The sequence below is a fragment of the Durio zibethinus genome, chromosome 2 (genome assembly GCF_047325235.1).
Source record: "Durio zibethinus cultivar Kanyao isolate XHJ-2024 chromosome 2, ASM4732523v1, whole genome shotgun sequence".
In the NCBI taxonomy this organism is placed as follows: domain Eukaryota; kingdom Viridiplantae; phylum Streptophyta; class Magnoliopsida; order Malvales; family Malvaceae; genus Durio; species Durio zibethinus.
Window position 1 is genome coordinate 36,125,269 of NC_143163.1, and position 16,372 is coordinate 36,141,640.

Below are 16,372 nucleotides of genomic sequence, written 5' to 3' on the forward strand. Positions count from 1 at the left end.
ACACGAAGATTGAACAATCTATGAATCTCTCTCAATTTGACCAGAAACAGTACTTTGGCAATTCTTATATAAAATATTGACAAAGATATCGTGTGGGGTTTTAAGAAAATTAAGTTTAGTAGTCTCTGTTCATTCCAGTTCTGATTGATAAATTGCATGCAACTCAAAAATGACTTCACAAATCAATTCATTCATGTAAATCTACAAATTTTGTTCATGGACGTTTGATTTAATTCAATATGTTTTTATCATACGCCTCGAACTGCACATCAGTTGCCTACTTAGCTATCACTAGTGCCTGAATATTTGGTTCAACGGTAAGTGCATATGTTTCTATGGGGAGATTACGTGGAAACATCAAACAAGTAGTGTTGCAAATATCAAAGCAAATCGAACATTGAATTGACAGAAATTATATGTAACTTTAATCTAAGGTATAGATGAATTCAAGCTTTTGCCAACCATACAAACTGGAAAGCAAAAGCTCTAATAACACCCAACAAATGCACTAACTACAGCACTATAAAGAGCACTTTTCATAAAAGTGTTCACTCATTATACACTCAAAAACAAGCTCTAGACATGGTTGAAAAGCTCAAGTGGAATCAGAGTCTTTAGGCTTTTTTCATCTTACTGTAACTTTCTTTTCACTTGTTTCATGAGATCCAGAAAGTGTTGTTTGTTCATTTATTTACCACCTGCAGATATTGAAACAGGGAAAAGAAAATGAGAGGATGGGAAATTTCATATGTTGTATAAAAAGCAACAAAGCAAAAGGGAGAAAGAAAAGAAGAAAAAAACAGAGATAAGTAAAAGCATAGTCAATTAAACTTACCTTTGCCTTTCTCACACAGTTTTGATAAGAACGATACAAATACTATGATCAGAGCAACTCCAGCAATGAGACCAATTAAAATTGCTAGTGTCTTTTCAATCTCATCATCATCATTATTAGTATCTACATACATAAAAATCGAAGAAAACATCAGAAAGTTGCCTTTATGCACAATAATTAAACTCATCATCAATGTAGTTTCCAAATTTAGATTGTTTTTTGTGAGAAAATCAAAAGAGATTTGTTTTTGGTTCCAATTACACGCTGAAACACAATCCTTTTCATTCTTACTATCCACCATAATTATTTGATCAAACATTTAGGATCATTCTTAAGGAATTTGGAAAATTCCTACCAAATGCAGATCCATGCCCTCATGTATTGCTCATTTAAACATTATCCCAATAATTAGAACTTGAAATTTTAACTCAAAAGTTTAGTTCAAATCTTTAATATATATATATATATGTCTAATAATTTGAACATGGAAATCATGTATGATTTTTATTTTCTTAGGTGGGGGTGGTGTTGGGTACAATGGATTCTTCTTGAGTTCAAATGGGACATTAATTCAAAAGTGGGCTCAATTGCATCAAAATTATACTACCATTAAGGTGCTTTGACAGGTGACTTTGTTATTCATACAAGAAAGCTAAGGCACTTTGACATTTCTATCCTCACACACCTAATTTGTCAAATTATATTTGAATTCCCATCAATATAATTCATCAAAATCAATGGTCTTCCATTTCCTTCTACTTTTACCTTAGTAATCAAACATATCAACCACATTTAGCACAAAAGTAAAACAGAAATTTCAACCCATGATCTCATATCCGGTACTGGTGGTGATCAAGCAACTATGTGTCATATCAAGTGAAAGGAAGTATAAAGTTAACCATTTAATGGTAGAGCAATAATTCTAAATGCACTTATAATTAACAATCCCATTTTTTTTCTCTCTAAAATCTCTGGTCATTGGTTACTAAGTTACTAATCCTCTTCCATCATTTATAGTGAAATGATTTTCAATTGAACTCAATTTTCAGTGTTTAGAATTTAATTTTTGAAAATTTTAAATATAAAATATAAAAAATAATTTCGAATATAAAAATATGAAAAAGTAATAGAAAGGTGTCAAATTTTTTTAAAAAAAGTAAGAATAAATAGAAATTTGCCATTGAATAGGTTATTAGCTCCATCAAATTAATTAATCAACAATAAATGAAAGTTACTTAAAAATTTTTGGTACCACACAAGAACAAACATGGAAAGTTCTTAGATTTGAAAAATAAAAAAGAAACGGGCAGAACCGAAACTTAAATCTAAATTTAAATTTAAATATTTATAATTTTTTCATATCTCCAAACAATAATCTTTTTATAAAAAAACCTTAATTCCAATGTCAAAATAATAAAAAACTTTTAGAAATTTATAAATATCTTAAATAATTTGGACTAACCAAAATAAACATCCAATTCACACCAATTATTTACACTTCACATGGCATGAAAAGGAAAAACCCAAAAAAATCAAGATTTATCTTATAGTAAATTTCATTCAAACGCACACTGGATTAAATCCAAACCAAAAATAATAATAATAAGAACCGCCATCAAGGAGGTGGCGAAACCGCTTACCTTTTTCGCCGTGCGAGTGGTCTCCACCTACCGAGTACCGAGCGTAGCACTTCGCCAAGTACATGTCACCCCACCTGGCTGCGCCACACTCGGTTTTGAGCCGTTGGATTGCCTCTGATAAGCAATCTTGGCACTCGCTCGGACTTAAATCCCCTACACACTGTGCCATACCACGAAAATCTCCTGACCCGCCAACCCGGAACGGTTTGTAGGTCCCATCACTCGCTAATAAGTAACCCAGCACCGCATCACGCCGAGTCATCGCATCGGAGTAAGACGAAATCAACGGTCCACATTTTTTCACCACCACAGTCTTGTCCTCCGCTCCCATAAAAGTTGTATTATCATATTTAACGAAACACCCTTCGAGTTGCAAGACGCCACCCGTTGAGTCAAGGCAAAGAGTACCGAGTTGACTCACTGCTTTAGCAACACAGCGGCCACAGTCACCGTTGTTGAGGTCGCCGCGGCACTGGAACAGACCGTAGACGGTGTCCTGAGAGGAGGAGCCAGCTGCTGGCACGGTGAAGTTGTTGTAAGAGGTGAACGTGGCTGAGTTAACTAGGGAATTGAGTATCGAGTTAACGTTATACTCATAAGGTGAGCCTGACATGTATTTCAGCTGCGAACAACCCCCGAAAACGAAGGTATCAGTAGCTGAATTTGATGGGGTTATGAAAAATATTGATAATACGAGAAGAAGACGGAGAAGAAAAAGCGACGTTTCTTTCGTAACTAAAGCCATGGCTTAAGATATTGAGGAGAAAAAAGAATGGCTTGAAAGAGAATATAGAAAGGAGAGTGAGTGAGAGATGGTTTAAAGAAGAGGCTATCAGAGTATGAAAACAGACAGCTGACACTGTTTTGTGTGTGAGAGAGAAAAGGCTGTTGCTTTGAGAGGAATTTACGTAAGGAAGAGACTAGCTTCATAATTCATATGAGTTCTCATATCTGATCTCTATTTTTCTTTTTCCTTTTTTAAAATATTGTTGTTATAATTATTATTAAATCATTTTTGCCAACTACTTTAATTAATCAAAATAAATTAACCATTAATATTATTAATATACTAACAATCATAAAATTTATATTTTTTTGGATAAATAATTATAATTATTAGTAATGTTTTAAGAATCAATTACTACAATTACTATGAGTGAATTTTTTTTTTAAATTTTTGTTGAAAAACGTTATTGGCTTATTGTTAGATTAAGAATTGTGGAAAAATGATAGATGATTGAAACGAAAAAAATTTTGATATATCATGTTAAAAGCTGATATAATTTTAAAATTGAAATATGCGACAAATTATTACTATTATAATAATAATGTTTTTAAGAATTAATTGCCAAGATTTTTTTTTTGTTTAATTTTGTTGGAAAATGACTTATTGTTGGATTAGGAATGGAGGAAGATGGGTATTGACAAATGAACTAATTGGCTTAATGTTGGTGAGCTTAAGGTCAGATGTGGTTGAGGGACGGGTAATGGTTGACCCAATACATCAAAGATGGTCAGGGACTAAGCTATGCCTCCTAAATTATAATTGTTGATCTATCAAAATCAACTCAATTTGTGATTACAAATATTCAAGTGGTTAATTGTTTAATGCGAGATGGGAAATTAACATATGGCACATGTATAGACTTAGTGGGCCGAGCAAGGTTTTCGACCGTTGGACGGATGACGTCCCGTATTATTGCAAGGATTGCAATAGAAAGTGATAGCAGCTAGAATCTTAAGTTTTCTTAGTAGATTTAGCCATTCAAGAAATGCAAAGGATTCTTCATTTTAGTTCTAGAAAATATATATTTGAAAAAAAAAAACATAAATTTTAGAAAATTCAAATGGAAGGTGAGGAGATGAAAATCATCCCAAGTTTGTATTTTGAAGATAATATTTATGTGATTTGTCGATGAAATATTGCATTTTCAATTTTAATAATCATGATTTAATTTGATTACCTCATATAAAAATAATTGTAGTTTGGCTATTATATTCATATATGGGACCTACCATATTGTCAAATTGGGGTTTAAGTTGAAATAAAAATGAAAGCTTGTGAATAAGAGCTTTGAAGTAAAAACTTGCAAGAATTATCAGTCCAACCCTTGTTATTATTATTAATGAAGATTATTTTAATCTTAGCAAATATTGTTAAGATATAAATGAACAAATTTAATTAATTTGGTTGATAATTTTTTTCTAATGGTGTCTAGATATTGAACCATCCTCAATTTAGGCTGCCTTTCTATAGAGAGATAGCCATTTTGTTCTAGAAAAAGGCAAATTGCTGATTATAACTGTAAATTAATTTATGAACAAATCTTAGCAAGCAATGGGATTTTTATTTCTAATTCATCTAACTTTATTAACCTAAGTCTAACCAATACATATAAAGTAATTGTTCACCGCAAAGGAGTGACTCTTGGCTTCCAAATCAAAAGGATATATTATTTTAATTTATAGGCCTTTTGCACCTTGGTAGACCAAAAGACTTATCTTATGACAAAAATTTTTTTTTTTTAATTCAGGTAGTTCTAAATATATATATATAAAAAGATATTTTTTATATTCTAAATATAAAAGAAAAAGATATTTTCTATATCAAGGTCTTTTCTTTTTTTTTTTTTCCCTTCTATGGATTTAGTTATCGTTGGTGTACCTTCTAATGCAAAATGTAGGGAAAGCAAAAGGGAAGTGATGACACATATAAAGGTTATATTAATAATTCTTTAAATTTCAATTTTAAAGGAACCTTCAAGGAAAAGAAAGAGTTTGTTATTGATAGTAATTTATTCCTACATTACATTATATATATATATATTTATATATTAATTATAGATATAGAAAGTTCAGGGTGATGAAGGGTCGTTTTCCTTTGATGCCGAGGAATGGAACCCTATGTTTGGTACAATATTAATGCTCCATATTCATGAAAGTGCATGGAAAATCATCTCACTATTTGTGACAAAGACTTTGATGGTACCCACTTGCAAAATTAAATAAATTTGACTCTAAAATTAAATCAAACTAAAGACAATATTTATGAAACACAAGTATATGTGGTATTCCATGCGTAATCAAATGCCTTTGACTCAGTTTTTCAATCTTTATTTTTCCATTCAAAGTCGAAAAGTCTAACTTTAATGGCTAAGAAGAATCCAATGGAGGTTCGGTAAAGAGTAGTGGAAAAGAAATCATACTTCAATTATTTAAGGAAGGAATCGTACATTATATATTATTTCTTTTTTAGTGAAAATAAATTTTTAAAGTGAGGGGAAGCTTCCTCTTTAGTAAAAATTAAATATTCATTTTTGTTCCAGTCAATTCTACCAATACAAGTTCCTGACATTTGTGAATGGTCAATATTTAATTAAGATATGAATAAAAGGAAATGTATGGTGCAAGTATACTTTTTAATACTAGAACTACTTTTTTAAAAGAAACTAAAAGGAAATTTCTTTCCCAATAATTCGCCAGTTTTCTCAACTTTCTTGCCCTGGAATTACTTGACTTTGATTAGACCTTTATAGTTTTAGCAATGATTAATCATATTCATGAAATCGATCATATGTATCTACTTCTAGTTCTGGCTCTTACCAAGAAGCTTCCTGATCTTCTCATGTTTGTTTGATCGTGGATTTCCTTAAGAAAACATGCAGTTGCTTCAAAATAAATACAAGTCTTTTTCGAGTCTTTGGCTCTTGGCTATGAAAAAATAACGATGTTCTTAGAATTGACTGATCTCTTAAGTACATACTCCATTACAGAAAAAATGAGCGAGGAAGTTATCTATGGTATCCATGGTTTAATTTGAGCATGTTCCAATGAACCCACAAAACAAGTAAAAATGAACCTCCCTATATGTTTGCATATATAATTTGCCTATATCTCTAGCTAGGGGGATGTGGACTTTGGTTGTACTAGGGTTGTGGAGGAGCAAGAATGGGCTGTTCCATCAAGAAAAAAATAATGAAGGAATTCGATCGAGAGATGAAGAGAGGGAAAAAGGGAAGGTCACATTCAATAATTAAATCAATGTCCATATATATATTCATCAAAGTGATGAATGTTTTTGTCTTTGCTATCATGTGCCAGCAGCACTTTTAGGTCTATGGGTTTAACCTCCGACCAAAATGTTGTCATTTTGCCATATTAGATAAGATTAAACACGAGCACCACCGCCAAAAGCCTTGTGTAGCTTGATTTTGGGTTGGATCATGCAATGTCTCGACTTTGGAGCTGGCAAAATAAAAGCAGCACCCTTTATTTTATATAAGCAAGTTTGCCACAACACATTTGTTGCCAATCATTGATCTCTCTTGAACCAAATTATTTTGGTTGTAGTTGAGTTGTAGATTCCAAGAAATAGGAAAATAAAATTTCGATTATGATTGGAGTCTCTGTTTCTAATGTCTTTCCCTGCAAATTTCATTGTTCTTATCTTCATTTTGAAATTAAATTTGAATAAAACTTTCAAAAAATTATCATGTAATATGTTGATAAAATGTAAATTTCTTAATTTCATTTACAAAAATTTAATCATTGGCCACTTTAAATATATAAAAATATATTTTAAACCACCATATATCATTGCTCAACCACAAGTTTTGTCTTTCTGTTATGCTCTTCAAATGGTTGTTGGTTTCCCTTGCATTCATGAGTCAATATCAGACAAGATGTGCATGTGAGGAATACAAGGGATTAAGAAAAGTAAACTTTACTATAGAATCGATGGAATTTGGATTTGCAATTCAAAGACAAAATGGACATAATATATATAATATTGATAGGACTTAGCTATTCATTCACTTATTTTGTAGGTTGGTTCAACAGCTGTGGGAGGGCCATATTTCTTTTCCAATCGTGAAGAATTGCTTCAAGAGAAGATGATTTGGAAGTTGATGGATGATGAAGCTAACCAAATTTTCAAGGGGATTAATCATCATTACCATGACTAATTAATGCAAATGTAATGATGGTTTAAGAGTAGTAAAATTTTAATTATAACTTCTTAATAGAGATTAGAAACACTTGGTGTGATTAAAGTTTCTTAGCAATTAAATTCACATAGGGGCAGTTGCTTGACAGATGTTAAAAACAGCTGATTTCTAAAATAAATACTTGGGGGTATATGATTAGCCTGAGAGTTGAAAATTCTAAGTTACAAGTCCGAAGATGACCGTAATTGATGTAACCTGTCTCTAGATATTGTACTTGGACGGTTGGACCTGACTGGGAGTGAAGCTGAGGGTCAAATATATTAGTTGCTTTTATTTCTTACTATCTCTATCAATAAATAATGTAAAGATTGAATGCAATATTTTTTTTTTTTTAGAAAGTTACAATTATAATCAAAATATTATATTATATGACAATTATTGAATTAAATTAAACAAATAAATCAATATATAATAAAATAAATTCAATATAAAATTTGATCAAACCTCAAGATAATTTTGACACGATCGAGTTCCAAGATCAAAAGTCAAACTTTTGACGTAGAGGCCCCATATAAGAGTGAATTGGACAATGGACTTCTCAAAAATCATTCTTGCGTTGGGCCTAGTAAAAAGTTTACGGCACGAGCTATGTATATGCAAGAACCTCAAAAGAGCCCGCCAATCCTGAATGAAATGCAATCATACAAACTAACAGGAAATGGAATATTGTGAACGATTTGTTTTTTTTTTTGTTTTTTTATGTGTCAATAAAAAATAATTTTTTTAGATTAAAAATTTAGATTTGGAAGCATTAAGTCATTAACATTGTGATTTGAGTGGATTTATGAGAGTTTTTCAAAATGCAATGTTCAAATTAAAGTGATTCTGGATTTGGACGTTAATTTATTGGGAAAGAAAAAAACTAGGAGGTTGTCAATTCATCCAAGCATAGCAACAAATTGATATAAATTGGACAATGGTAATTCATGGTTATATATGATAAATAAAATCTCTGAAGCATCAACAAGAAGATACATTATTTCTTTCTACTAATCTAAACAAAAAACCCAAAAAATAGTTAAATTACAAATCCACGAATCATATCTTCCCAACCCGTTTGAGGCCGAGCAGACCATACCCACCATACGAGTAAGCATTTTCTTTACATCCAACTGCATCACAAAGAATCCCACTATAACTCATTCTTCAATTCCTTCAAAATATTTGCTTCAAACGATTAATTAATTTACATATTTTAATTTTCAAAATAAATTAAATCATAAATTAAAGCCAATTGGTAAATGATCGATGTAAAGGCTAGCGCATTACGCTTTCTTTTTGGCAGATGCTCTTTCCCTCTCCATATGTTCAAACAGGCTTCCATCATAAACAGCTTTAATCGTTTCTTTCCTTAGTAATCCACGGTTGTCCTTGCAAAGATTGTATAATGTCATCCATTCCGTCCAGCTAGTAAGCCTGCAAATTTTTTCCCATATTTGAAATTATCAGAAATTGAGTCCTATCACTGAAATTATAAGTTAAACACTCTATCAATTTATGACACGGCTGTTGCAGATTATTGTTATTTATATGTAACTTAGAATAAGAAATTTAAGAACTAATTACCATCCTTTGTAATCCTGTGGTTCCCTGTTAGCCTTGAGCATTGCCATCAGTTCATCAGATGTTAAGGCACTGGAATGCGTACGAGCGAATTTGCTGAAGATTTCTTCAAACTTCAAGGATACAAACCTATCGTATAATTCCAAAATTAGATATGAGATCATAAATAATTCACATGGGAGTACCAAGAAATAACGTGCTAACCAGCACAAATGTAGCTTTATTAAAATCTGTCATTAAATTGAAACGAACTAAAAACCAGCCTAATTAACAAAGTAACAAGTAACAACTTTGGTCTCATTTCATCATCACATGGTGGGTCAAGTTTGGTAGCATGAGCCACGTATGATCAGGTTAAATAAGATAGTACTGAAAACCGGCCTAAGTGCCAACTTTTGGTCTAATTTCTCTATCATATGGTGGGTCCAGTTTGGCAGCATGAGCCAGAGTTAAACTTGTCTAATTTAAAATGCATTGAATCTGTCTAGGATCTTCACTAATGTATAAACTAATAGAAAAAGGATTTCATCAATAATTGGAAAAGTTAAAACACTAAGAATTGGAAATTGCATTTTCTTTATAGCCTTATAGAACAACAATTACTTACGTTTGTATTGCCAGAAAAGCAAAAAACAGTCATGCAAGTCAGGTTTTTTTGCAATTACTTGAAAAGTGTTGGATGAGTAAAGAAATCTGGAATAGATCCAAATCTAACCAGGGCTTAATGATAATAAGATTTTCGAGTTGTAAATACAGATTCATATCATAAACAAAGCCATATGAAGAAGCAACTCATGACTATACCTTACCCTTCAGATAACAAAGAATAAGACATTTAGCAATAGAGACATGGAAATTGAGGCATGATGGATAGAACAAAGGGCACACTATTTTACTTACGAATTCTTTCTCAAGAATAATAGCAACAGAAAGATCCATCTGATTAATGCAAATTGATAAATGAGATAGTATATATATATATATATATATATATATATATATATTTTCCATTTACCTTCCCTGACTGTCATATACACCAGAGTCACTCCCATGTTTTGCCAAATGGATATTTTTAACCTCGATGGGAAAGAGTAGAGAAGGATATTTTCCCTGCACCATATAGTGGAAAATAAGATCATAAAATATGAAAAGCAAGAGGTCTTAGATTAACATAAAGAATTAATATTATGAATGATTTTTTATTTATATTAAAATATTCAATGTGATATATAAATTTTAAAAATAATATTTAATAATAAAAATTTTTAAGAACTAATCAAATTTGACTCAACTTAATCTGACTCGTAAATATCGTATAGGAATTATTGATCTTTATTTTCGATCAATGCAAAAAAAAAAAAAAAAAAGAAGGAAACTTTAGACTATTGAAGCCGTTCTTATATGACTTATTTTGGCTTTGGTTTGGTTATACCAGAAATGTAAATTGCTCTTAACTATATGGAAGAAGATCAGGGTAACTAATAAATAGCTCCGATTTTCCTTATGCCAACTATCCTTCGGGGATTTTTGCACCAGTTAATAATAGAATATGCTATAAATTAATATTTGGATCAAAAGATTTCTATATTAAAAGTTAAAATTTTCCTTTTTAAATATTTAAAATTGTAAAAATTTAAATTTAAATTACTTTAATTAAAAATTTAATATTCTAATAATAAATTACAAGACTCTTACTATGCATGTCTCATTTGGAATAACCCATCAAATACGCATAGAATATGAGTAGGTGAAGATTCGACGCATAAAAGAAAGTTGTCGTTTTTCAAAGAAATTAATTTCATGCCACCAACAAAAAAATCATGATGTATGAATAATTTATGATGTTTTTTCCCTTTAATCAATCTATATTTGATACATCTAAGGTACCTATATTCTTCGAGCAATGGAAACCATATAATTTTCCACGTGGCCAACCAGAAAACTTGACGTTTTGACACGTTAGAAAACTTAAAAATCACAATAAGATGTAATTGAGTCAAGTTGAATTAAGTTGAATTGATATAGTAAAAAATTTAAATTTAAATTTTATTTAAAAAATTAAAATTATTCGATTTTATTTGTTTAGATTTGTTTTATAAAAATAAGTTTAATTTTTGAAATCTATTATATGTTTAAACTCAAGTTAGAGCTTAAATTAATATATATATAAGAGTAAAATAGTAATTTTTTAATTAAAATAATAAAAATATATTAAAATTTTAAAATTTAATTAAGATTACGAGTTATTTAAATCAAATATTAGAATGTTCGAATTCAATTTATTAAATAAGTTAAATTGTTCGAACTCAAATCGATAATAATCGAATTAAATTTAAGTTTTATCTGAATCAAATCTAAATAATTTACAAATATTAATATATCATTTATATCTTAAAATTAAAAGAAAAACAAATAAATAAAAGAGAGATATTTATTAAAATATAATATCATATGAAGATTTCATAAATTAATAACTTGATAATAAATAAATGAAATTTTAAAAAATTTTAAATTATATTCATAATTAAATATTACATTCATATAATCAATTAAATAATTAACTTATAAATTATTACTTAATTAAATAATTAAACTTTAGTGAAATTTGAACTTTGAAAATTTTTTTCGTAGAAAAAAATCCCATTGACTAATTAAACAAACAAGCAGATTGTAATTAGTTACATTTATGCATCTTTTTTGTGCTTTGAAAGATTCCAAGCAATCTTGAGTTCTTATCCTTTCCTTTAATATCTCTAATAGTTTTTTTCAAGATATTGCATATGAACAGCTATTCTTTCATGACAAATATATAGTTAGAGTTGTGAAATTTTTTATTAAAGTAATTAAATAAAATTCAAATCTGTTGAGAATTTTTATTACTAGATTAAATATATAAAATTTGAAAAGTTTATAATAAATTTTGATATATTTTTAGATAAATATTGTTATTAAAAACTTTGACAAATTTTTTTATGTAAGTACTAATCAAATTTTGATTCCAAATACTATCTTAAATAATTTTTTTTTACATATTATGAAAATTTTCATTAAATTTTATGAATTCATAAATTTTTATACGTAAAAAATTTAAAGTCTCATCTTTTTCATATTTGAAATCCAATTTTTAAGAATAAAATTCACAAGATATTTCTTACCAAGAAAAGGATATAAAACAACAATTAATTTGAGACAGACAAAAAAAAAACAGAAAAACTGGGATCAGAAAAAAAATTGTAGGAAAAGGAAACAGGATAAATATATAACATAAAGAAAGAAGAACAAGCAAAGTGGCAGAAGTTTACAGGGCGAGTTTTGCGACTGAGAGCAACGTTGATGAAGAAGGCACCGATCATAGACAAGAAATAACCAGCACCAATTGCTCGAAATCCTGTAAAAATGAAAAAACCCAAAACAGATTTATCCATGAAAATAAAAATAAATAAAAGGAATTCTCTCTTCTTTTTTTAGGAGTAAAAAGAACCTTCAAAAGTCTCCCATGGATAAACAAGACCATCATGGTTTCTGTCAAAGAATGCAACATGTTTTTGCAGAACATTTTGGTCAGTAGGCGTAGGTCTTCCTACATCATCAACTCCTCCTGCATATGCTCATTCTCTTCAAATCAATTACAAAGAAAAAAAAAACTCTGAAAAATTAAGACATAGATTTGTTCATAGAAATTCAAGAAGAAAAAGTTGGACGTATAAATATATAAACATACCCGCTTGAAAATCTTTCGATGGTAAAGAGGAAGCCATGTCTAAAAAAGCGTTGGATCAAACTAAGAATTTGGCAGATAAAAAGAGAAACGACAAGTAATGAAAAAAAGAGACCTGATAAAACAGGAATAACCCAATTATTGCTTTGCTTTTGCTATGACGAACGATGATGATTACAATACAGACTCAGGGTCAGGCTTAAGAACAATTTATAATGGAAAGAAACGACGCATGCATCGAGACTTCGAGAGTGATTATTGAGTGTACAAAAACTTCACGCGCTTTAAAATGAAGAATATGGCAGATAAAAAGAGATACAAGTACTAATAAAAGACACTTGCTAAAGCAGGAAGGTAAACACAATTGTTGCGTTGCTTTTGCTATAATGAACCGTGAGTATTACAATAAAAGACTGAGGGAACAGAGGTTCCTTTCCTTTGCCAAGTTCTTTATAATTTGGAATAAATAAAGGAAATAGAAGACGGGTTTTTTACAAAAATTAATTTGGGTTCGAAACTTGCATTCATGTAACACCCTAACATGGCCGCCTGGCTAGCACACTTTGGCACCAAGTGATGAAATTCGTGTACGCAACATTTTATATGCCTTTACCCATGTTTGCTTTGATGTCTTTTGTCTTTTTGGTAAATAAAAATTTAAGGTAAGGCCAGTTTTCAAGATCAAAGCATACTGTAAGTTTTCAAAAATATTGATAATGGAATTCAACTTTATATCTTATAAATAAATTATTTAAATTTTATCAATTCAATCAACCTGTTAGCTATGCTTTTGTTTTTGCTTTTGGCTTATTATCTAAAAAATTCAAGCTCTGATATTCTTTTTAGGTTGAAATGGCTGTTTTTTTCATGCATAATAAAAAATGACAGGTTTTTCTGTCATGAATGTTGCAAGAGTAGAGTCGATAGAGTAATTGATATATGATTCTCGTTTGAAAAACAAAGTTCAAATCTTGTTTTCGCTCAAATTAAAAGAAAAAAATATTACAGGAGTAGATTTCAGCATTACTGATCCAATTAATTGTTTAATGTTTTAATTTCAATTTTACATCATTGCATATAATCTTGGATAGAAAATCTAACAACTAACAAGCAATTAAAGATAGTGATTAGAAACGTTCTGTTTACAAATAGCCATACTTATTCCTAAACCTTTTTGTATGCCTTCATTCTTTCAATGAACATTATTTGAATTCTTAAATTCTCTTCATAAATATTGAATTTGGAAAACAACAAATAATTTGTTTTTTTATACATAAAATGGGCATAGCAAAAAAAGAAAAATTTTTGGTTTAAAATAAAACTATTAAATTCCATTAAATACTCCTCAATTTGGTTTCGAAAGCTCGAGTATTGGATTCCTACTGTTGTACTTGACATTTTGACAAATAAATAGTATAGCAGACAAACGGATAACGAGAAAAAGAAAGAGGACTAATGGTAGAAAACGACAGATTTTTCGATCAAAGACAACAAACGAAGCTGCCCAAATGTGAACACTGAGCAGGAGAGAAAACAAAGTAGTCTATCTTTACTGCCTTTGCTTGACAGCAACAAAAGCAAGCACTCCTCCGGAAAAGCCACACGCATCGCCGTCTTTGGCTTCACGTTTCTCCCGCTCAAATCAATCAACTTTCAGTTACGCCCTCCTCACGCGCCTATTATTCCATGATTTTCGTTGGGTCGAATTCGTCTGTTTGTTGGCTCCAAATATTCGCTGACTAAAGTGCTAGATTTTAAAAATGAGTTTTGAAATTTAAATTTCGATTCGAAATTAATAAATTCATATTTATTTATATATATATATATATAAACGTATGTTTTAGTTTTATAAAATTTTTTAAATTATATTCATAATTAGATTTAAATTAATAATTATATTTATATAATTAATTATTATATTATTAAAAATTAATAAATTATAACTTAATTAAATAATTAAATTCACATATAATAAAACTTAAACTTAAAATTTTTATATTTTATATTTTTTTATTACTAAATCAAGATCTTGACATTAAAAATTTTGACCAAAGCCCTAAAAAAGTGATCTTCTTTTTATTATTTTATGCATGAAATCCAGAATAATAATTTAATTAATGATAAGCTTGTATTTTCTTTTGGCCAATGATTAAATTTGCTATTTTTCTACGTGCAAAATATATATCTCGGAGATTATTTTTTTATTAATTTAGAAAATGTTAATGACAATATCGACGGCGTTCGTCTAACATTTCGTCATTTCCATATTTTTATGAGAAGATGACATTTGCAAGTGTCTAACTTGAAAGGAAAATCGACTGTGATATTTGAAAGCCACTCACAATTGGACTCCCGTTTCTTCGAGTCAAAGACTACGGTTTCTCCACCAATGTTGTGGTAACTTTTAAGCCACAGTGCCCCATCCTTTTGCTTGTGCAGTGTTTCATCTATGCGGCACTCACTATTTTTTAACCAAATTATAATAAAATTTTAAATTTTAAATTAAATATTATATTCATTTAAAAACCCATTTAGTCAAAAAAATAAAAAAAAATCCGATGAATCAACATATAATTTACAAATTTAATCGAATCAATGCAACATGATGTGAATTTGATCCTTAAAATTTTTGAATCTCTTCCTTATTATTATGATAAAATTTTATCGGTGGCAATAAAAAATGTTTTGATTCAATCATATGGTTAATATTGGTTTGTGGATATTGAAGAAACTGTTTTATTTTTATCGGATATTGTTAAAATAAAAAATTATAATTGCAACCAAATAATTCTGACCATATATCATATAGTCATTATTAAATCAATCAGAACAAATAAAAAACAAATTATAGATAAATTACAATCAAATTTAGAATTTAACCAAACTCATATTATATATATGATAAAACTCAACACTTCAAATTTAAAATTTTCAGAAATTCTTTTTCATCATTGAAATAAAGCCTCACAGGCAAGAAAAAAAAAACATTTTAGTTAAACAATTGGCTGGCGGTTAGATATATCAATGGCAAATATTATCGGTTCTTAATTTCAATAGCTCTTTTGGTACGTCCCCGAAGATTAAAATAATTATTTATTAAGGATATTAAAAAATTAATGTGAAGAAAAATAATAAAAAAATATAAAGCAAAAGCGTTTGTATGAATCAAACATACTCAATTATTTACTATTATTGCAGTCTAATTTAAAGGAAAAAAAAAAAAGAATCAAAGAGCTGGAAGACTTTAAAGCTGATGAAAGAATCTAAGACAATTGCATAATCAACTAATTTTTTTTTTTTATTGTAACATGGAAATGGAACTTCGTCAGTATTGAATATTGAAATTTTATAGTAATATATGACACTTTCTTTCGGCTCATCAATATGTCATCAGAAGACTCTGGAAAAGGACGCTCTACGAGATTCACGTTTAAAACTGTCCTTAATTTGGACTCGTTTTTTTAGAATTAATTAATTATAGTAATTTTTTAAGAGAAAAAAAAAAAAGGGGTGATCGACGATTCATACGTATAAGATTGTGAAATTTATATAATATTTGAACGATAATTAAAAGTGTATTGAAACATGAAAAGAAATTAAACATGGATAT

The 16,372-nt window shown here is 29.3% G+C and overlaps 2 protein-coding genes across 4 annotated transcripts; both read right to left on the minus strand.

Moving 5' to 3' along the window:
* Positions 1 to 371: 371 nt before the first annotated feature.
* On the minus strand, positions 372 to 3,397 carry LOC111318084 (plasmodesmata-located protein 6-like). Its single transcript, XM_022920723.2, has 3 exons — positions 2,476 to 3,397; positions 836 to 958; positions 372 to 698 (listed from the first exon to the last, which is right to left on the minus strand). Exons 1-3 carry the CDS (start codon positions 3,218 to 3,220, stop codon positions 688 to 690), a joined length of 879 nt encoding a protein of 292 aa, XP_022776458.2. The 5' UTR covers positions 3,221 to 3,397; the 3' UTR covers positions 372 to 687.
* A 4,993-nt stretch (positions 3,398 to 8,390) lies between these two features.
* LOC111317522 (putative peroxygenase 4) lies at positions 8,391 to 13,168 on the minus strand. Of its 3 annotated transcripts, none has more exons than XM_022919953.2 (7): positions 12,766 to 13,168; positions 12,526 to 12,642; positions 12,347 to 12,432; positions 10,060 to 10,154; positions 9,048 to 9,173; positions 8,751 to 8,897; positions 8,391 to 8,634 (listed from the first exon to the last, which is right to left on the minus strand). In XM_022919953.2, exons 1-7 carry the CDS (start codon positions 12,800 to 12,802, stop codon positions 8,628 to 8,630), a joined length of 615 nt encoding a protein of 204 aa, XP_022775688.1. In that variant the 5' UTR covers positions 12,803 to 13,168; the 3' UTR covers positions 8,391 to 8,627. The 3 variants fall into 3 exon arrangements, with proteins under 3 accessions (XP_022775688.1, XP_022775687.1, XP_089610489.1); XM_022919952.2 differs by having other exon boundaries at positions 8,391 to 8,593; positions 12,766 to 13,163; XM_089754363.1 differs by having other exon boundaries at positions 8,391 to 8,897; positions 12,766 to 13,164.
* Positions 13,169 to 16,372: the final 3,204 nt, after the last annotated feature.